The sequence below is a fragment of the Kwoniella mangroviensis genome (genome assembly GCF_000507465.2).
Source record: "Kwoniella mangroviensis CBS 8507 chromosome 1 map unlocalized Ctg01, whole genome shotgun sequence".
Lineage (NCBI taxonomy): Eukaryota > Fungi > Basidiomycota > Tremellomycetes > Tremellales > Cryptococcaceae > Kwoniella > Kwoniella mangrovensis.
The window spans coordinates 1,109,120-1,130,981 of NW_027062533.1; the positions used below are offsets into that span (position 1 = coordinate 1,109,120).

General features: G+C 44.7%; 10 protein-coding genes across 10 annotated transcripts; 4 read left to right on the forward strand and 6 right to left on the reverse strand.

Moving 5' to 3' along the window:
• Positions 1-953: 953 nt before the first annotated feature.
• On the forward strand, positions 954-4,122 carry I203_100407 (uncharacterized protein; the record flags this gene model as incomplete). Its single annotated transcript, XM_019148992.1, has 9 exons — positions 954-1,254; positions 1,394-1,458; positions 1,525-1,642; positions 1,710-1,771; positions 1,831-1,970; positions 2,043-2,345; positions 2,405-2,557; positions 2,621-3,747; positions 3,812-4,122. 9 exons carry the CDS (start codon positions 954-956, stop codon positions 4,120-4,122), a joined length of 2,580 nt encoding a protein of 859 aa, XP_019001519.1.
• A 1,517-nt stretch (positions 4,123-5,639) lies between these two features.
• Positions 5,640-6,017, forward strand: I203_100408 (uncharacterized protein; the record flags this gene model as incomplete). Its single annotated transcript, XM_019148991.1, has 1 exon — positions 5,640-6,017. One exon carries the CDS (start codon positions 5,640-5,642, stop codon positions 6,015-6,017), a length of 378 nt encoding a protein of 125 aa, XP_019001518.1.
• A 336-nt stretch (positions 6,018-6,353) lies between these two features.
• Positions 6,354-8,090, reverse strand: I203_100409 (uncharacterized protein; the record flags this gene model as incomplete). Its single annotated transcript, XM_019148990.1, has 7 exons — positions 6,354-6,490; positions 6,583-6,915; positions 6,983-7,065; positions 7,166-7,362; positions 7,462-7,544; positions 7,666-7,900; positions 7,998-8,090. 7 exons carry the CDS (start codon positions 8,088-8,090, stop codon positions 6,354-6,356), a joined length of 1,161 nt encoding a protein of 386 aa, XP_019001517.1.
• A 488-nt stretch (positions 8,091-8,578) lies between these two features.
• Positions 8,579-9,758, reverse strand: I203_100410 (uncharacterized protein; the record flags this gene model as incomplete). The annotated part of the gene is made up of 4 exons (XM_019148989.1): positions 8,579-9,162; positions 9,243-9,386; positions 9,462-9,551; positions 9,671-9,758. The coding sequence occupies 4 exons, from the start codon at positions 9,756-9,758 to the stop codon at positions 8,579-8,581; spliced, it is 906 nt and encodes a 301-aa protein (XP_019001516.1).
• Positions 9,759-10,289: 531 nt separating this feature from the next.
• On the forward strand, positions 10,290-11,338 carry I203_100411 (uncharacterized protein; the record flags this gene model as incomplete). The annotated part of the gene is made up of 3 exons (XM_019148988.1): positions 10,290-10,328; positions 10,413-10,699; positions 10,792-11,338. 3 exons carry the CDS (start codon positions 10,290-10,292, stop codon positions 11,336-11,338), a joined length of 873 nt encoding a protein of 290 aa, XP_019001515.1.
• Positions 11,339-11,813: 475 nt separating this feature from the next.
• I203_100412 (uncharacterized protein) lies at positions 11,814-15,167 on the reverse strand (the record flags this gene model as incomplete). Its single annotated transcript, XM_019148987.1, has 9 exons — positions 11,814-12,443; positions 12,534-13,055; positions 13,127-13,219; positions 13,302-13,793; positions 13,865-13,988; positions 14,071-14,142; positions 14,227-14,576; positions 14,643-14,822; positions 14,883-15,167. The coding sequence occupies 9 exons, from the start codon at positions 15,165-15,167 to the stop codon at positions 11,814-11,816; spliced, it is 2,748 nt and encodes a 915-aa protein (XP_019001514.1).
• Positions 15,168-15,557: 390 nt separating this feature from the next.
• On the forward strand, positions 15,558-17,472 carry I203_100413 (uncharacterized protein; the record flags this gene model as incomplete). Its single annotated transcript, XM_019148986.1, has 8 exons — positions 15,558-15,832; positions 15,926-16,095; positions 16,163-16,204; positions 16,272-16,579; positions 16,683-16,823; positions 16,896-17,034; positions 17,116-17,152; positions 17,265-17,472. 8 exons carry the CDS (start codon positions 15,558-15,560, stop codon positions 17,470-17,472), a joined length of 1,320 nt encoding a protein of 439 aa, XP_019001513.1.
• An 855-nt stretch (positions 17,473-18,327) lies between these two features.
• Positions 18,328-18,813, reverse strand: I203_100414 (uncharacterized protein; the record flags this gene model as incomplete). Its single annotated transcript, XM_065516633.1, has 2 exons — positions 18,328-18,675; positions 18,745-18,813. 2 exons carry the CDS (start codon positions 18,811-18,813, stop codon positions 18,328-18,330), a joined length of 417 nt encoding a protein of 138 aa, XP_065373451.1.
• A 65-nt stretch (positions 18,814-18,878) lies between these two features.
• Positions 18,879-19,229, reverse strand: I203_100415 (uncharacterized protein; the record flags this gene model as incomplete). The annotated part of the gene is made up of 1 exon (XM_019148985.1): positions 18,879-19,229. One exon carries the CDS (start codon positions 19,227-19,229, stop codon positions 18,879-18,881), a length of 351 nt encoding a protein of 116 aa, XP_019001512.1.
• A 701-nt stretch (positions 19,230-19,930) lies between these two features.
• On the reverse strand, positions 19,931-21,077 carry I203_100416 (uncharacterized protein; the record flags this gene model as incomplete). The annotated part of the gene is made up of 2 exons (XM_019148984.1): positions 19,931-20,198; positions 20,257-21,077. The coding sequence occupies 2 exons, from the start codon at positions 21,075-21,077 to the stop codon at positions 19,931-19,933; spliced, it is 1,089 nt and encodes a 362-aa protein (XP_019001511.1).
• Positions 21,078-21,862: the final 785 nt, after the last annotated feature.

The window sequence follows — 21,862 nt, forward strand, 5'->3', positions numbered from 1 at the left end:
TGTTTTAGTCAACAAAGGATAAAGGACATCAGCGGCTTGCGTTTGATAAGGGATGTAGGATATGATCAAGGATTTCTCCTGGGTGAAGCACAGCTTTTGTGTTCATGCATACTACATCACGTCAGAAACAGCATTGTACTCTACTGTAGGAACCGAGTCAAGTCAGGTCCCTTCCCCGAGGTTGGATAAACAGGAACAGCAGCCGGTAGTCAGCGAAAAATTCCAAAGAAAGATCAGAGGAAACGCCAATAAAGCTCGAAATCCAATCTATCATCCCATCTACAGCCTACATTGCATGCTTTGTACACATATATATTTCTCCTTTTTCTACTCAATCGACAATTGACAAGCATCATCATAAGATTGCGAATAGGCAGAGCTGTGGGCAGTCCGAGTGTATCAAAGGAACGAGACCAACAAGAGAATAAATAATAACGTTTCACATAGATCCGTGTTTTCCTTGCTCTTCCTCTCTCGCGTCCCGTCCCGATCCGACATTGACGTGATACGGCCAAGACAATAACAACCACCACCACCAAATCATCTCTCATCTCTCATCTCCTCTGTCTACCATTGGATCAAGTTGGACAAGACCAGTCACCCATAACACAGCATCTATCCTCTCTTTCTCCTCTTCTCTCCGTATACCCCGCACTTTCGCATCTCTCATTTGCGAACTTAACGATCAAGCAGATCTTTCTTTTGATATATATATATATATACAGGTGAGCAACTTTTTCCTTCTCGCGTTTACCCTCAACCAATACATCATCTTCAACGATAAATCCACATATATACATTCAATAAGCAGGAGACATTTCATAGAAAGCTAAACAGTAACATTGTCATACGTCAGAAAACAAACTCACGAAGACACGATCTACTCAGACGACCTTACGACTCCCATCTAACAGTGGCACCTAGCTACGCGCTTCTTCCATCTCTGTCTCAAAATGATCATTTCAACTTCATTGTTAATATCGATATTATCATCGACGGCCGTTGCCTTCGACCCATCCAAAAGGGATTTACACCCTCATAATATAAACAACCCCCACAGAAGTAATTTCAAAAGAGAAATCATCTCAGATGCCTCAAAAGTAGATGGCAATGCGTATGATTTCGTGGTTGCGGGTGGTGGTGTAGCGGGTTTGACGTTAGCTGCCAGATTGAGCGAATGGTCGAATGTCACTGTCCTGTGTATAGAAGCTGGTGGGGATGGTTCAGATGTAGAAGCGAAGATTGATACTCCAGGTATGTTTTACTGTCGCTTTCTCTTTGTCTTTGTTACGTTCAAGGAAAGAGATATCTCTTGGCATCCAAAATTGCTTGGAATATCCGATTCTTTTATCAACGATCAAAGGCTGACAAATTGTGCACATCGTCCTCGTAGGTTATTCGTATTTGAACTCGTTGACCGGTTCAGCGTATGATTGGGCTTACAACACTGTTGCACAGGTGAGCCAATTTTCGCACGTGCTATGGACGATAGCATATACTGACTGGAGATTGAATCTACTGTAGACCGATTCTGGGGGTGCTACAAAACACTGGCCAAGAGGAAAAGGTTTGGGTGGTTCGGGTGCTATCAACGGAATGTTCTGGGGTAGACCAAGTGAGGCCGAATTTGATGCCTGGGCGAGTGAGTATATTCTCATCACTCTCACGTGCAACCAAGTATCGAGACTGACCGTAAAACTATTGATCAGCTCTTAACCCTAACACCGACGAGACCTGGGATTGGGATGAGATCAACAAATATATCAAAAAGGTTAGTATGATAACCCCACAAGGTCAATGAACGAAGATCTAATTGACGGTTCATTTTAGTCCGAAAATTACACTGCTCCCACTGCCGATGTCAAAAGCAAATTCTCGATGACTTCCGATCCTTCTTTGCATGGTTCCGGTGGTCCCATTCAAGTTGGTCACACCCAATATATATTCGACGAAGTGGCCAAGTGGATTCCGTGAGTCTCGCTTCTTCCCCATTTTATACAATAGTCGATGAGTGAATACTGATTTTGGTAACGACCCATCAGTGCATGGATCACCTTGGGATTCCAATCCATCGATAACGCCGCTGGTATCTCGAGAGGAGCATGGTTGTCCACTTCCACCATCAACGTCAAGAACCAAACTCGATCAGATTCCAAAGCGGGTTATATTGATCCCTTACCTCCCAGATCCAACTTGGTCATCTTGACCGGTCAACAGGTTACTGAGGTTCTTTTCAATGGTACGAAAGATGCAAATGGAAACATCATTGCGAGTGGTGTGACCTTCCAAGCTAGCAAAGGTGCACAGAGCTATTCGGTCCAAGCCAACAAGGAGGTTTTACTTGCGTAAGCTCGTTCTCTTTGCATTCGTCCTCATTTGCATAAGCTGACTTTTCCTTGTATAGCGGTGGTACTGTTGGAAGTCCTCAAATCCTTCAATTGTCTGGTATCGGACCGGCAGAAACCCTTGACGGTCTCAACATCGATACCAAGCTGGATCTCCCTGTCGGTTTCAACTTGCAAGATCACGTTTCATACTCCATGTACTGGTCTACCCCGTTAGTATAATAAACGCTTAGAGGATTTATGATGAGAGTAACTAATTGTGCCTGATGATATAGACAAGGAACTTTCACTTGGAACAACCTGAGTACCTCTGCCGACCTCAAAGCTTCAGCTCAAACCGAATACGATAACTCCAAGACTGGTCTTTGGACGTATGTCAACGAGGCTGTGGGTTACCCTTCCATGAATGACGTTATGGACTCAGAAGAAGAAGCTACCTCTTACGCTACCAACATCGCGGATCAAATGGACACCACTGTTGCCAGCGTCAAATCATGGCTTGATCTGCCCGATACCGTGGTCACCGGATTGAAGGCGCAATACAATATCATGCAGCAATGGTTCACTTCTGATGTCGGCCAATTGGAGATCATCCTTACGATGCTTGGTAAAGGTGGAAATGAAATGGGTATTCAAGTTGCGCTTCAACATCCATGGTCTAGAGGAAAAATCCTGATCTCATCTACCGATCCTTTCACTCAACCTGATATCAACCCGGACTACTTTGGTGTAGGATATGATATCGATATCATGTCTTATGGATCTGCCTTTGCCAGAAGACTCGCAGCCGCTTCACCCCTTAGCGATGTCATGATCACCGAAGTATACCCTGGTCCTACAGTTACCGGAGACGCTTTGAACAACTATACCAAGACCAACTGTGGTACCGAATACCATCCAATGGGAACTTGTTCGATGTTACCTAAAGATTCAGGTGGTGTGGTAGATACCACTTTGACAGTTTACGGTACCGGTAATCTACGAGTGATCGACACTTCCATTGCGCCATTGCATATCTCTGCACACACCATGGCCGTCACGTACGGTATCGCTGAAAAAGCCTCTGATATCATAAAGAAGAAACACTGGAAACAGGTCATTCAGCAGAATACGACTTCGACCACTGCTGGTTCCAATGAAGCTTCCACTGCCTCTGCTGGCAAAGCGACCGACACTTCGGTGACCAATGCTAATGCCGATGCTGCCTCGAGCTCATCAAGCTTATCGAGCGGTGCGAAGATCGGTATTGGAATCGGTGTAGGTGTCGGAGCGGCTGTTGGACTTGCTGCTCTGATTTTATTCTTCTGTTTGAGAAAGAAGAAGACCGGTGCGGCTGCGAACGAGAAAGGTTGGTACGATCAGAGGAATGTCCAAGGTGGTTGGGATGATGGCGCTGCAGGTGGTAAGTAATTCACTATACCAGTAATCCTGAAGCAGAATGAGCTGACCAAGATTATTTTTGATAGCATACAAAGAAGGATACGCCACTCCATCTCATCAGCCACAAGCTTACCCTATGGCCGCATTCGATAATCACGGATCATCCTCTGTCGCTGCTCCCTTCGCGGCCCACTCTCGAACTCACTCGGTTGATACGATGGCCACCGCCGATTTAGCCTCTAGAATACCACAGTCTCACTCTGGATTTGGATTGAGTGGATCGTCGACTCCATATAGAGATGATCACTCGGATGACGGGCATCATTATCCTGCGCCGCAGGGGGCTGCGGCTGCCTGGCCGAATCAACAGACTTACCAACCTGTCAATATACGATAAATCTTAATGGAGAGGTGGTGCCTTTAAGATGATGGACGATGGACAATAATTGATATCTTACTATTTACGAATACAACTAAATATGTTGGCCTTTTCTCTCTCTTGCATGGATATGATCCATTTTCCTGATATTAGTAGATTAAATTTAGTCATTTAGCTTAGATTAGATGAAGTAATGCATACACATGAAATTCATGATTCGTACAAGTGGTTACACAAGGATTTAGCGAATATACCTGGACAGTGATAAGCCTTGGAATGGGGAGTATTTCATGATTGACATTATGATGTACATGAGCCCTGCTCTACATAACTAGTTGACAGTCCTGGTAATCAAAAGATGGTTTGATGGACGTGATCTTTCATTCGATGCACCGAAGATCAATCTGGCGAAGCGAGCGATGCATTTCAGCCCAATGACTCGAAACTCAGATGACAAACCTCAAAGCCGAGTCACAGTGTCGCACCAAGAGAAAGGATATATAAAAATTGTGTTTAGACAACAGATCAAGGGTGTCGAGGCGTCATACTGCATCATTATCGTGCCACAGCCCGAGAAAGACCAGAGGGCATTCCGTCAGAGCGTTTCAACGACATTGTGTCGCAAGTTGCACAATGTTATGGATCTTTTGCCCTCTTCAGATGCCTTCTTCTCACAATTCACTATCCAATATTGTCAAGTAGATATGCGGTCAGAAATTTAGATGCTGGACACTGTGCTTCGTTATTGAACTACAATACGAAGGCTTGCTGTGGCAGAATCAGTTGTTTGTCGAGAACATTGAAGTACATTCGTGCTATCGCCGTGACCTTCTATTGCAAAATGTTGGATTTCTATTCAAAACGTCAAAATAGATTTTTACCAACACTACAGTAAACATCGAATCTCAAAATTCGATGCCTTCGAAGTTATTTTTGGATGAATGCGGAGGTCGATGATGCGCTTTCCGACTCAGCTGTAAGCCTATGAGCCCGATATTCTAGCGTTTAGAAGGCGACTCAAGAATTGAAATCTCATTGTACAATACAATAGTCACAATTGTTATGCTGCACCTCACTCTATTCGTATACTCCTGAACCAACATGTAACATGACATTGAGATCAGCTCGACTAAACTTCGCATATTTTAAGAATTTAATGTATCCCTTGAACTCTTCTAATTCAAAATAAATGAAAAAGAATGATTCTGTAAATTCCTGTGGTTGAATCAAGTTATTGCCTTATCAACCTTTGGAACCGACATTCGACATTTGACCTTCGATAGTCGATATTCAGATTTTGACCTTCTCCTCTTCTTTTAGAAGACCAACAATTCAGATATCACTATGACTATACTATCACCAGCTAGTAGAAGGCTTAACTTATCACTTGTCAGGTATAAATACGACGCGATTTCACGTTCCGAATGCCCCTCTTTCTCTCTTTTTCTCATAACAACATCAAACAACACCTCCCATTATCCAACTGACGAATACAATATTGTTACCAGCTACAATTACAGCTCAATACAACGACCATGTCAGCAGGTAACAGAACGACATTCCTAAGCACCACTAGACCTCCTAGAAGTATCACCTACACATCGAGCGCTGTAGGGGGTACAAACGAAGAGACGTTGACCGTCGATGTCGAACCGGGTTATACTGGTACGGGACAATGGGCCCGTTTCAACCTCCAAGTGACCAGTCCCCAAGGTCAAGGGGAGTATATGTGGAAGACCTCGATGATGAACTCGCGAGCCCACACTACCAACGCGCAAGGGGCTTTGATGTGGGGTAGCCTCGAGGCTGCCATGGCGGCTCAAGGAATCCGAGGAGATCTACAAAATGATGTGAAATTGGATGTCTCAGAGGCTTTGAGTTTCTATCATGCGGGTAGGAACCCCCAAAGATGATCGACCCCGAAAGAAGCAGTACTAATCGAGAGAGTAAGTAAGAAATATGCAAGTGTTTTGCTGGAGGCACAATCAATATAGTATCGTTTAACTGACGGGGGGTTACTTCTATTCATAGTCCTTTTTCTCTTGGTTTGGTCGATCAAAGGTTTCAGTGCATTATCTTGGTAGATCTACGCGAGTGTATGATGCTGATGAGAAGAGATATGATGAGTATGCATGATTAATTGGATGTCTCATGTTATAGTACCGCGATGGTTCATCTGTGCATACGAATATATCCCGTCCGACAAAGTCAGTATTCTGTAATCACACAAGATACGTGCCCGTGTCCGATCACTTTGACATTTCTCCCACTATAGGCGTTTCGAACAATTCCTGTCTTTGCTTGAACGTCAATTCAGGTCTCGAGACTAACCATATCAATTTGGCGAAGGCAGCTTCGTGCATCAGGTCATAGCCTGGTAATACGCCTGTGTGTTGTAAGATAAACAATCCAACATGTAAGCCTCATTCAGAATGACCAAACACATCAATCAGTCAGAGGGGATTCCAGTCGACTTACCAATACTCAGCAACGTCCTTCCTTGGGTATACAAAGGATAAACATTCGGGATCCCACATTGACTAATCACCACCACTAGGATTTCCTTTTCTACCATCCTCTTCAGACTGAGCAATACACCGGAATGCTCATTTATCGGTAAATTGCCTGAACCGTATGCAGAGATGATGACTGCTTTACAAGTTGGGACAGCATCGATTTGAGCTTTCAGTAGGGACCCGGTCATACCTGGGTAGATGTGGATGGACAGCACTGATGGTGAAGTAAGGAGTGGAACGAGGGGTGGTGGACGATTTGCTGAACGGGTAGTGAGGGGATAAGATTGATCGTAGGCTATTCACGAGATGATATCGGTCAGGGAATATACTACATACGGTGGACATAACTGAAGGGAACATACTGATCTTCACGTTGAAGTTGATTAAAGGAGGTACACAGGGGGTGGTGAATGCTGAGAACAAGTTGGGACTACTTTTGGTTGCTCTGATAAACGGTGTGAGCGTAACAAGGATGGAGTCCGACAGATAATCAGCGGATGGCTATCTGACTAACGCAAAACGGCAAGATATTCAGACGCACTCACCTAGTACCCCTCAAAAGCTGATGATTGAACACTATTCCTACACCCGCGAAGTCCAGAGTCCCAGTCACAAACAACGAATCGAATATATTGCTCCACCCATCTGATCTTGGTCGGGATAATGGGATTTGAGCACCGGTCACGATGATAGGTTTACCCGCTTCTAGGAAAAGGAAAGAAAGAATCGCCGCTGTGTATGCCTAATGAGGTAAAGGAGATAGATGAGCATACGATATGTCCACTACGCTTAGGCATCATATATCGGGACGGCCTCAAGGATGATCAAGTATGAGGCTTACTAGAGTGTCTGTACCAGATAAGATTACGAAACCATCGTAATTATCCCAATTTTCATAGACGAGCGAAGCTATTATATTCCATTCTATTGCAGACCAGCACTTGATTAGCTTCAAAATCCCTCCCGTCCACATAGTGTTTTTATCACGATATGGTAGGCTGGATATTTGTATTTTGGTAGGAGAGGGAAGGACATACCAACTCACCACTAGGAGTCATCTCACTACTGTCCAGATGCCTATCCAAATCCAAGATCTCATACTCTACATTCGTACCCTTATCGTCCAGTTCGGGCGTGATCAATCGTGGATATCGAATATTCTTACCTACCTGCTGTGTAAGGACGGGCGAGGAGAATGATACGCTCGAAGAGTCGAAATGGCTGGGAGAGGTTAGAGAAGGATGGGATCGGATTCGTCGGAAAAACGTATCTTGGCGGGTCTAAGGAATGATTAGAGAGATCAACATCATAAATCGTTATGAAGGGATCATATACGAGTAAGGAATTGAGAAGAGGAGATTGTGGACAAGTACTCACAGGAGCGAGACCCCCCGCCGTGGGTTCAGAAGCGATGGTACCCCCTGTACCAATGCAGCAGATCAGTCTTCTAGGCTGGTTGGGCGATGACATGTTGAAAGATCTCGGGAATCGATTAGTTCATTCGTTTGTTCGACAAAATGGGATGAGATGCGGTCTTTAGCAAGTACGTTTGTGGGTACCTTGGTGGAGTTTCGCACCGACCTGAGGATTGACTATTCAGCACAGGCTTCGGACCCTCCGGATAATCACAGAAAAGACAAAAGGTCAACAGTCGTGTTTTACGAGTACATCTCATACATGATAGTATACATGCCCAGTGGGAATGGGGAATGGGTACTGGGAAATGGGAAATTGAAGAATGATTGTTGACGAGAAATGGGAAATTATTTTGGTACAAATTCGAAAAGATAAGCATCCTACTTCCGCCGGAAATGCGGAAGGACATCTCTGTGCACCTATGTATGAACATATATGAACATGTTATACGATGATGCTCTGACTGTTGGATGGACGAGATCATTGCGAGATGACTAAAAGGTTATACATGCATACGCAAAGGTGTTATACAAATCTCAGTTCTATTCCCCTTCACTCCCACTATCATTCATAGCATTCAATTCGGCAATCGCATCAGCCACGGCAGACTTCTTCTTCCTCTTCCTTCGCTTCTTCTTCCCGCTGGTATCCGTCTCAACCTGAACGATCTGCTCCTTCTCCTTCTCTTCCACTTCTACATCTTCCAGGCCTTCGTCATCTTCCCTTCTCCTCTTTTTACCTACGTCAACCCCTTCATTCTTCTTATTCTGATTTTCCGGCTGTTGACGCTGCTGCTGCTGCTGCTGTTTGTCCTTTTTCTTCTTTTTCATACTAAGCGGGTTAATTCCCTTCACCTTCTTCCTTCCTATCACCGGCTGACTGACTGCCTGATTAGCTCCTACTACATTCCCACCATCAACTACACCTTCCATCTCTTTCAGACCTTCCAATCGCCTCGCCTCCTCTCCTTTATTTTTCTCCCGTATGGTCGCTGTAGATGGAGGCGAGAGTACGAGCACACCAGTACGGTTGAAATGGATTATAGGTAGACCAGGGACGATTTCAAGGGACGTTCGCAGTGCTTGGGATTGAGAGGCGAGGACATAACGATGTTTGTTGGTTTGACCTGTAGTGTCTTCATCAGATACGAGTCACGTTGTCATACTGCAGTTGCCAAAGCGCACGGATAGCCTGGATCATACTTACCAATGACATCTTTTAGACACTCATTCCCCTCAATAGCAGTCCTATGATTACATCTTCTCCTTTCAAACGTTTTGGCAAGATTCGTGATCTGTTGATGATCTTTGCCCAAAGCGTATAACGCTTCCATACAACATTGCGTTATCACTATGAGTCATAAGATGAGCTTGATTCTACGATTTCATCATGTATCACATTGCTTCGATATGGACGTTGACTTACTAGGCTTACATTCTCCTTGAACTACATCACCCAACACTTTCACAATGTCCATATTAAATTTGGAAGATTCGAGAAGCACATCGTGAGATACTGTTTTGATCAATCGCGAGTGATCAGCAATTGTCTTCGTAGGACAATGGAATGTAGTGATCTACGAAACGAATCACTCCTTTCTCACAGATGGAGGGATGCTGAGAACACACACTTACCTAGAATCTGAAAAGGATGTCTGAACCCGAACGTCTGTACGTACAGAGCCATGACTCTCTTGTATGTCTTGGCTCGTTTCTGTCTCATCGCGAGATACTTTCTTCCGCTGTTCTAGCTGGCCGGTAGTGGAGTATGCGGGTGATAGGTCAGATGGGTTGTAATCTAGAGTGATCTTGCGAGTATAGATTTATTGTTGTTCTACTTGCTTGCCCTTTCAAAAGTTCAACTTTTATCATACAACCAGGAACGACATCCATGGGCGAGTCACGTGACTGAGCCGTTTGACCACGTGATACTCACGTTGCATCTGTTACCTGCAACTCAAGTGAGAGCGAAAAGAGCAAGTAAGAAGATGTCCAACAATCTAACACTCTTAGCATCACTGACTCTGACTGTACAGGACTTTGACACCAGTTCATCACCGACAAGGGGCTTCAAACAAGGCGAGGATCAGACCAGTCTCGAGTCACAGGATTGCTACAGGCATAAACATCATTCTGGAGGGTTACTCTTGGGTTGGCCCGAATCGCGGAACGGAACCCTCAAGTTTGCTCAACAACGATATTCTGAACAGAGACTGTATTATCTATCTGCTCTTTACAAATTAAATTGTGTGAGATGGGATCAAGCACTGTAGAAGATGATGATTGGGAGACCGTAAGTGCAATGAATCTCTCCAGATGCCCTCAGGCGGTACCGTTTTGTGAGCTGACACCATTTCTATGTCTGTATCCTAAACAGGCCGAGATTTCCCTTCCTTCCGGCTCTTCATCTTCCAAAACCGCGCCTCTACCTTCTTTGAGACCCCAAGCCCAAACATTTCAACCTCGTCCTTCCCAGCCAAATCCACCACAACAACAACAACCACAACCGCAAGCGAGTTCTTCCCATCCACAGCAGCCTGTCTTGTTACAGCGTCGTCCTAATCCCCAACAACAGCAGCAACAGCAGCAGCAAGAAAACGACGAAGGAGACGATTGGTTCAGAGGTAATAGACCGATGAGTAACAGACAGATATGGGATAGTGCGTGAGTGTATCACCCTTTCTATGTTGTCATCGGGTTCTTTTTATACGAAGAATGTACAATACTAAACATGTCTTTGGGGATCTGTGTCGCAGAAACTCCCGTCCCGCTCCTACTCAAATAATTTCCCCTCTCCCTCTCCCTACGCCAAAAGTTCAACTTCTCCGACGTCCAGCCTCGTCCTCTCCGTCAAATAACGATAGTGCCAATAAAGGTGGGAATGGGAAGATGAAGAGTTTGGAAGAGAGGGAAGAACAATATCGTCTGGCTAGAGAAAGGATCTTTGGTCCTGGATCTGGTTCTGGATCTGGATCTGGTTCGGGTACCAGTGCCGATGTGGATGAACAGGAAGGAAAGATTAGTAGAGGAAATAGTAAAAATGGAAGCGGAAGTGGAAGTGGAAGTAAGAGAGGTAGTCCAATACCAATACCGAACAAAGACAGAGCGCAAGATCCATGGGATGGATTGATACCTTCTCAAATCCGATCAGGATCAAATACGCCTAATCCCAATGGAACCAGAACTCCGAATGATAGACAGAGACAGACGCAAAGTCCAAAAGTGTCTGATCCAAGAGGAGGGGGTGTGGTGAGGCAACCGATTGGGCCCGGTGATGGGGTAGGATTTGGCGGAGCGAGATGATGCACTTGTACATACACAAGGATGGATATGGTCAAAGACGCTTTTCGTATTGGAGTGACTCTTTTATTAACAAAATCATTCTGTCTTCCTGTGTATTTTATAATTGTTATTCCTGTCGCGGGTCTCCGAATCAATCTGATCCTCCCTCTCCTCATCTGATTACACCTTCAGTTGCTCTCCTAGCTCATATTTACACTTTCAACTCACGTAAAAATAGTAGATAGAAACCTTTCTTGCCATGCATTGTATTTTTACTGTTCAGACATGGAGAGTTTAGCAGGATCCATTCATCCAAAGACGAAAATCCATTTACGCTATCAGATCTGAGCCAAGATTCCCGAAGACGATCGAATTCAATCAGAATATCAGGATTCAGACTTGCTCAGTGATACATATAACAACTTGGTCACCGAACCGACATTGTGCATTGTACATTGTAGATTTGTAGATTTATATAATGCATCAAACCAACATACTAACTCCTTCCATACCCACCTGACCAAAAAGCATTTGGCAACTCTCCCGCAAAATCTCCAAAGGGCCTTTCGACCACTCCCAACTCTCCTTGACCCTGTCCTTGTCCCAACCAACCAATTGCCAAGATCGATTTAAATCTATCTCTGATCACTTTGATTTCCATTTCACCTTCTCCTTCCTCGGCTACACTAGGGGTATCTAGATGATCTCTAGCAAGTTTAGCTTCTCTTGCTCTTTTCTTCTTCGATCCACCTCTTCCTCCTGCAGGTGATCCATTGACGGCAATTGAAATTGATGATCGTCTGTTCTTGACATTGATGATTTCATCCAAATTCAGATGACAAGTCACCATCCAATCTATACCCCATATCAACATCTTCACTTTCCCTGGTTTACCACCTTGACCATGGGCAAATGTCAATCCACTTAGAGGTGTATGAAGAGAAGCTAAAGAGCGGTGCAGTTCGTTCAATTGACCTGTTGGCGAGGGTACAAGTAATTTGCGTTGTTCGAGGTTGTACAATTGGAATGTATTAGTCGGTGAAGCGAGGATTAGGATTGGTGATGAAGAAGGTGGGAATGATAGTGACGTAGGTGGATATGGTAAAGTAGGTAAGGTAGCGTGAAGCTAGGATATACAATCGACATAATTAGCATGCATGATGATTGATCCCTGGATCAGAACATGGCGGTGGGAGGGAGAATTTGTGGAACTCACCTGTAAAGTATCCAAATTCCAAATTCCCACTCTCCCCTCCATGTCGCCCGCAGCCAACCATTGATTATCATCACTAACGGCTAGACAAGATATCCAATCGGCGTTCTCTTCCTTCTTACTTCCTCCGTCGAATCCCTCTTCATCGTCATCATCACTCTCTTCACTCTCTTCACTCTCTTCACTTTGTTCATGTCCATTAGTTTCCATATCAACGTCCCCATTGACCTTGATCGTTCCATTGGGTTTAGGTTTAACCACACGCCCATCTACAATCTTATCTTCTCTCGTGAAACACTTGACCACCTCGATCTCATCTTCATTTGCATCTTGTGGTAATTCCAGAACCAATAATTGACCAGAAGATACCAAACCCAAAATTAACCTTTGAGAATCATTCGTAAAAGATATTGAAGACGATCCACAGCCTTTTGAACGAATTGATAAATGTTCTAATTGGGTTGAAGAGGTTAGAGTGGATAAGAATGACTTGATACGTGAGGGTCGGATAGCGTTCCCTTGAGACTGCAATTTACAGCGGGGAATCAGCTAAGTATGAACTATCTGAGCAATCCGAAGAGTGTGAGAAGACTCACGGATAATTGGAAAAGCTTGGTTTCGTATAGATCAGAAACAGCCAACCATTTTCCGTTAGGCGATATGGAAGAGGAGGTAAGATTGGTTCGGAGCTATCGTGTCCAACCAGTCATGTCATTAGCTAGATACACCAGACTCATTGATGATGATACGCTCAGGGGAAAATCAACCCACCTTCAACTCCATCTCCAGCACCTTCTCCCAGCCCTGTTCATCCTCTAATACCTTCCAAACACCTACGCTCCTGTCTTTCCTACCCAATAATAATCTAGCCTGAGGAGCAAATTGTACTCTTCCGTCTGTCATATAACCCATCTTCCTCGAGAAAGACTCTTCGAACGTCACCCTTGATCCACTCGCGCCCTTGGGTTTACCTAGTAGGTTCCTCATCAACAAAGACGAGCCGAAATCCGGCGCGCCAGCGGACGTAAATGTAAGAGACATGTCCCATCCTCCTGAAGCTATCACCGGTGCGTACCCAGGATTTATGTTGGTACCGGAAAAAGGTGTATATGGGGGGAATACAGCCAAAGCTCGAACATCGTGAGAATGAACTCGTTTAGTGGTTGTTAGTACCCATTGAGAACCTGATCCGGAAGTTGAGGGCACATTGACGAATTGACATATCCTTTGATCAGGTCCAGAGGTGAAAACACTTCGACCGCCCTATTGAGATATTCATAGGATTAGCTGATTGATGAGGTATAGCATCAGTAACTAGGTATAGATATACTCACTGGACCAATCGTAAGACACATCCCATCTGCTTTATGAGCTCTGAAATGCTGTTGTTGAGCCATACTTTGTCCATCCCAGAACGTGACATTTCCCAACGAATCGGATGTAACGAAATTATGATCTCTACACAATATCATCAGATATCAGCTGAAGTCTGAACAATACCATCAAGATCATGTCGCCTTATTTATGACCGTATACGTACGGTAATACGCCCACGCCCCATACGATTGTTCCTCTTTGATTTCCGGCTGGTGTACCAGCTTTCTTCCCTCCTCTACCAGCTTTCGCCAACTTCTCCAATACAGCTCTAGATTTCAATGTAACTCTATTGCTCTGATTGGGTTTAGACGGATCAAACGGAGGTGGTAATTCCCATTTCCTCAATGATGAATCGGAATTACCCGTAATCAAATATGTATTCCTCCATTCATATTCACCCTCAATCTCGGGATTGGTAACGGTATCGGAAGATTTGACAAGTTTCGGTACGCCCCATGCGATTGATACTGTCCTTGTTCTTGATGGTAGAGTATCACATCGCAACAATTCTGATGGAGGAGGTTCGAGAGCGGGAGATTTGTTGAACATTGTTGGAGGGGGGATACTAAGGAAATGCAGTGTTGAAGAAGAGCTCGAGAGACATAGGAGGTCTTGAGTGGGAGCAACGGAAAGTGTCCATAAAGGAGGTGAAGGTATATCGTATGTTTGCTGATGCATGATTCAGCAGTCAGTCAAACACACACCAACAATCAGATTACTTATATGCTAACTTACAAGGATTCTACCGGTAATTAGGCATCTTTCGGTTATATCGTTAGAGTCGGATCCAGCGGTGAACAACCTCAAATCTTCCAGTTTAGGTACAGAATATGATTTCCTATGGAAGTTCAATGGGTCTCTGATGACCAGTGCGATGGATGAGACAGTAGGGTGGGTCAGAGTAGGTGGTAAAGTCTATCAATCAATCAAATCATCAGCATCGATCATCAGGCGGGTGAAGACCTTGTAACTTACCTTCTTCAACACCCAGTTCCCACTAATATTCCCCTCTTCGTCCCTTACATATTCCCAAACTTCGACTTCTCCATTCTCTCTCGCTAATATTAGCACACCAAATTCATCTTTATGGTTGGTATGCTGCTGTTGGCCGTCCCTCGACTTGCCCTTTGAAGAAGAAGCAGCAGGACCTCGAGGTGGAGGTAATGGCAGAGGTGCGAAGGAAAGAGCTGTGATGGGTGATGGAGTATGATCGTAGAATCGTATTCGATGCAGCGGGTAGGTAGTCGATACGCCGGACATCGTTGGAGGTATTGGCGTGACTTGTGCACTGTTCTATAACGTTGATGGTTTGCAAGACAAGAGGGATGTAAGACCGCTCAACATGATCTGATCTGACAGTTCAAAATTCAAAATTCGACAAGATTTCACTGAAATGATTTCAGAAATCTCCATTCAGGTACGGGAACAGGGAGATGCGAATCAGTGATAACAGTTTCTGATCAATGACACGTCATACCACTCACCCCCCTTCATGCGGTGATGTCCGCAGGTCCGATCAAGGATGATTGATGATCATGATGTCTGATAAAGAACGACAGAGATGGTGATGAAGATGATACCATAGATGAAGACATTATTTCTCAGTTCCATAATCCTTCTTCAAGATAGAGAAAAGGGCGCTAAATCATCATGGCTCCCCCAACACCAGACCACAAATCATATCCCAAAACAACCCCTCCCTCGATTCTCCTGGTCATACTGGACATACATCCATTATCATGGTCTCTACTAGCTTCTCCACCTCCCTTACCATCTGTCCCCGATCAACCGATCATAGACAAAGCTCAAGCTACACCCATATCTCTACCTGATTTCGTCACTTTACTCATGGTGTTCCTTAATGCTCATCTGGCGAGCAGGTGGGGTAATGAGGTGGTAGTTTATGGTGCCAGTGCGGGTAGAGCGTGAGTGACTAATTCTACATAAACAGTCCTGCAATGGTGTTTCTCTTGTGCAATAATGAGAATGCCAAATAACAATTGATGTTGGGAAAATAGCAAATTATTGTATCCTCCACCATCAAATGCAATTGCTGGTCCATCAAAGCCTCGTCCGAATACATATCACCCCTTCCAATTGCTAGATACAAGGATAGAAGAAGGTTTGAAGGAGATGGCAGAAGAGGAACAGCGCAGGATTGAGAATGGTCATATCAAATCATTAAATCGTATGTTAATATCCATCTCAGCCCCTCGAAACGCCTCAACAAGAGCTGACATCAAGGATTTATCCAGAACCACCAGCGATGGTGTCGGCTCTGACCAAGGCATTATGCTGTAAGTACAGCTAAGCTTCCCAATGTCCTCATAAAAGGGCAGAGTTGACTTGATACCATACCAATAGTTGTCAATCGAATCATTCCCCATACTTCAGCCTCAGCGGCCCTGGTAGACCCAACAGCTACTCAGGATCCCTCAGCGGCTACCACTACAGGTCCCGATAAACCTGAAACCCGCATTCTAGTCATAAATGCTACGCCTGGTGAGAATGTATCGAATTCTTCTTCATCAGATCTAAATCAGACGAACGGGAATGGGAATGCAGATGGACAAGTTGATGGCACAGCACCAAATGGGAAGAGTGGGAATGGAGGTCAGATGAGAGGTGGTTATGTGGGGTTGATGAATTGCGTTTTCGCGGCTCAGAAAGCTGTAAGTTTTCAGTTTGATCTTGAGAGCGACTCAAGAATTCATGTTTTTTTATGGTAAATGTGGCTGATAAGGTATTTTCGGTCTTGTTTCTCATGTGTTCCAGAAAGTCCCTATAGATGTGTTATCCCTTCCGCCGCCGAGTATAGATGCCTCGCCTCCCATATTCTTGCAGCAAGCTGCGCACCTCACAGAGGGAATATATTGGCAATGGAATGGGCGAGGAGGGTTATTGCAGTATCTACATGTGAGCCATTCTTGTTGAGAAAGCTAGAAAGACGCTGGTCATCTGGCTGATATACCACTTTCGGTGATGAAGGCTCGATACCTCCCTCCACTATCCCTCCGTCATCATCCCTTCGCAGTCCCACCTCAAGATGCCGTCGGTTTCCGAGCGGTATGTTTCTGTCATCATAAGACGCTAGATGTAGGGTTCGTGTGTAGCGTCTGTCTGAGTAGTGAGTCTAGCTACAACTTACCTTTTCAAGCTTTACTTCGGTAGGCTGTAAATCGCTGATATCCCGAATCTTCTTTCACAGTCTTCTGCGAACCTAGACCAGTCTGTTTAATGTGCAAGTGAGTGTGACCAAGCGATCATTTATCTTCAGACGCCACACCGGAATTCCCTCGACGTTTGACGACTGAAGTGATGCGAATCATATACTGATCTGTAAATATGTCTTTGCAGGACTCGATTCCCCATCAAATCCATACCTACCCTTAAATCGCTCGCAACTTACATCGAACCGATACCTGTACCTGATACAGTCCCTCCTCCACCTATTCCCAAGGGATCTAAAGCTCATAACAACAATAATGAGAATAATAAAAAAGACAAGAATAGAAGTATGATCAATGGTGGTTCAGGGAGAGGTGAACCCATAGAGATCGACTGAGTATGAGATATGTGATAGAAGATTCCCCAGTCTTGTTGTATGAATGGATATTACCGTCGCGAATTCAATTCATATATCACATATCACAGATGGATGGTGGACATAGTGAATAACGGAAGTACAATATCCAACACGTTGTGCATCATATCAAGACATCATTATACAGTACTGACAGTTTCCGGAGTATTTCCATTAGATCAGTATTGTTTTGATCTTCTACGTTGCCTCATCACTTGAGCAAGTTGACTTTGACAAACCTCAAACCTCCTCACGCCATTGTCTTGCATCCTTGAGGATCCCATGGATCGTACCATCCATTGCTTGACTACCTACGTCACCGTAATTCACCTCCGCATCAATTCGCAGACATTTCTCCACGGCTGGTTCGAATTGCTCAGGTGGTTGGCGATGTCATCCTTCCCTGAGGTGCATTGTGACTGACTCGTCCTGGGATATCTTGATTTAAATCAGGGTTGACAGGAGAGCGTTGAGCTCTACCAGTAAGGCATCGGGCAATGCGACATCCATCCTACCTTCTAGGGCCAACTGAGAAAGGAGCTTGGCTCGTCGATCCATCCTTTCATATGTCATGTCTTCTCTTTATTACAGAGGGAATCACAGGATTACCAATCTAGTTGGACTCATTGCACAAGATTTTTATATATATACATATCTTGCTGTCTCCTGTTATAAAGTTTAGGGTCAGTACTATACTTTAAGATACGGAAGGTCGCACCATCATTACTGACCAAAGGAATCGATCATCTTCTCTACTGCTTAGCCACCAACATCACTCTCTATATACGTCGAACATGCATCATATGGTCCAGCATAGCTCGGGCCTAGCTGTACAGATCAGCGAGTACCCTTGGTCCTCATATACACAGACCTCTTCTCCTTAGCTTGCGACAAAAGATCTTCGAGCGGTGCTCCTCGAGATTCCTTATTCCTCAGCACCCCCTTCATAATAATCTCCAAAAACCTCGTCAGAGCCTCATTCATATCTCCTTCAAAAGTACGCTGATCCTTAGATTCCCATCCTTCTTGCATCGGAATCTGGATCGTCGTATCTTCTTCGGAACCAATATGGTGGGCTCTGAGGACCAGGTCTAATTTGTGCGAATACGAACATCTATCATTCTCGATGTATGCTAGAGACATTTGGGGATTAACGCTCTTGTTTGAAGATAGGTGATATGTGTTCTGCAATCGCATAAAATACGTTAAGCCTGGTCTGGATCATATATACACTGTTTAAGTATCTGGACTGACTTGTTTACGGTGATCTTTCAATACCATATATGGGCTAGTAGATTTCGCATTCAATGAAGAAAGTATCATTCATTGATCCTGAAGTGCAAAATGTCATTCAATCCGAATTCGGTGAGACATTAGAGAATGATACATTACTCGTGCTTACTGTTAGGTTGAATTGAGCCACCACTTGTGATACTCTTCCGCGGTCGATCCTCGGTCATTTGGCTAGTATGAGAGGGTCGCTCGTTGTCCCTTCGAGATTCTCGTGCTTCAGGAAGAGCATATTGTGAGTACTCCTGTCTACCATACATAGCACTGGCTCGAGCGGCACTCAGCTCTTCTGTCAAGCTCGCTCGTCGAGCACTGGGAAGGGTTCTAGAAGGGTTGTCATACACATATCCGCCACTCGGATACGGCATACTACCCCGCCTACCTTGAGGATCGTAATATCCATCGCCGTAAGTGTTGCCGCTGGGAGGGTATTGACCGTAAGGAAACATGTTGATGAATTGTAAAAACAATCTCAAACACCTGTAATGATATTGATTGTCTACTTGAAGATTTGGTCAATCGTGTCTCATATGACCCATACAAACTGTACTGATCAAACTTCCAAATGTCGAATCTATACTACTCAGAAAGCCCCACAGATAATCCTTTCATGTTTCGTCAGACTTCTGCTCTAGCAACATTCTCCGGAAGGCCTCGAAGCAGGAGATCTTACCTACCAGTGGGCCCTTCAGACAGCCCCACTGTTAGATCCTTTCAGCTCGATGCAAGGCGATCACAATATACGCGGCGTACAGTGATGCTGGAAAATCACCCTCGGCCTTTGGTGGCTTTCTGATCCGCTGGAGCCCATGTCATACTGAAGATCAATGGAGATCCCAGACGAATGATGGCCACTTGGTGCTGGGTGAACGGTCATTAGATAGGTGCTGTTTCCGGATAAATGTGGTCGTTGGCTATGTTGAGCAGCGTGGGCTTTGCACTATTGCAAATTTGCCACTTGGTCAAGTGGCAATGTCACAATTAAGATCAGATCATGCTCGACCAACTGCATATATATGCACTGAAAGGGAAATGACGGCATCCCTTTCAAGAATGTTTCTGGTAAAAGGACACGCAGTGCAGTCTTGTACATTAAATCTCTCGACGCGGTAACATGAAGTGTAGATGACATTTCTCACTCGGACAAAACTCATCTAAAGGTCTCTTTGAATCTGTTATAACATTCTTCGAGCTGTTTGGTAGTATCAACTTCCAAGTCATGGACGACACTCTGGTCGATCAGCTCTCGTTCGACTTTAGATTGCAGATCGCTCTTGATACTAGCTTGCAGGGTATTCATGAATTCGCTCTTTGGCTTTTTATGCAGATTCTTTGCCGTATGTCGATCAAGGAGGAAAGTCTCGTGGAATTCTTCTTCTGTCTTAGTTATATCCTTAGGGTACGACAACTTGATTTGCCTAGGGGTTATGGAATTGGCATGATATCTTTTCACTCGATTTTCTGCACAGGACATACTTGTCGCCCGTTGATTTTGAAGTCACCTCGGGTCCGAAGATCTTTCCCATAGTCGATTCGACTTTTCCGCCCACTGCATCCCAATAGGCATCAGGATCGCTGATGTTGTCATACTCCTCTTTAATCGTACATCTGATAAAAGTGTCCTCACTGAACCCAGTCAGGTCTTCCCTATACATAGGAGGAATGGTGAATGCCACACCATGATAACCTTTTGGAATCGGCTCCGATGTAATAGTAGGTGTCTTCCTCGGTCCTTTGCATTTACTACTGCTGGTCTTCACACTTGAAATTTTGGATGGATCACTTCGATTATCATCATGCATGTTCATATTACTGAGTCTGTCTGCCGCATTCTTGATTGCTTCATCAACATCGTCATCAGGCATCTCTTCAACCTCAATCTCAAAATCAAAGACCCCTCCTGAAGGTCGACGGTGTGGTGTATCCCGGGAAGATCTTGGCGTCGCTTTCTTCGGCATGGGAGAGTGACGAATGGAACTGTTGCCATTACTACCTCGAGACATCGAGTTTCGTCTTCCATGAGCCTCAGGATGATATTGGGGTCCACCAAAAGATGATCCACTTCGATATTCACTGGTACCGGCAGGTCCATTCGATTGCATGGAGGCTCGTCTTCCTTGGGCGAATCCAGCCAGAAAGGCGTCTTCGTTTCCTAACACGGTAGGAGGAGGTGCATACCCATAAGTAGGTGGCGATTGGTACCGCGGAAGACCGAAGCTTGTACATTCCGGATGACTACATTGGACTCCTGGATAGAAGGTACAGCGGGTGGAGGAATAGCGTGTGGAATAGCTCATGTTGAAAAGAAGGCAGATAAGGATCTGGAACGAGGGGGCCGCTGTCCCTTTGCGATTATCGTATGGAGTAAAGATTGTAAAACGTAGGGCATAAGCTAAGCAATCGACGGCTTATGACTTGCTATGCTGCTCTGTAGTCCAACGATCGAAGACTGCTTGATGATATACCACCTACATTTATACATTTATATATGACATGGTCAATATGAAGCCCGACCAAGTCGGGTGAGAAGCATAACCCCTTTGAACATCCTTTGTCAAGACACTCCACCAGCATACTCGACCGACCCGGCTGTGTGAGTAGGTGACTGAAAAGGAGCAAAGGGTGGGAACACAATCTGCGTATCTTTTTGAGTAGGTTCTCCTGAGTGACCCACAAAAGAGGACGACGCCATTGGTTCTCAGAATGCTTATATTTATAGCATCGCGAATTCTGAGAATTTTTGCTGATAGATACCGTCAAAGATCATTGTGGGTCAGTCTTCGTCGATATGAAGGGAGTATCCTCATTGTTCACCTGCAGAATGCGTGTCACACCAAGTGAGCAGTGTGAGATTGACGGTTATAGATATCACTGTACATCCCTGCGGTATCCGCGAAGTCGTCCAAATTGCGGTTGCAGTCCGAAGAACTGATGGATATGAGAAATCGTCATCCGACACAGGGATACGCCTTCCAGAAGATCAGCACGAAGACACAGGTCAGATAATTAGTGTTTTGACATGGCCATGTCAAGGCAGTACCATTAGAGCCCTTGATAGTGACCGAGACCCGTATTATCTAGC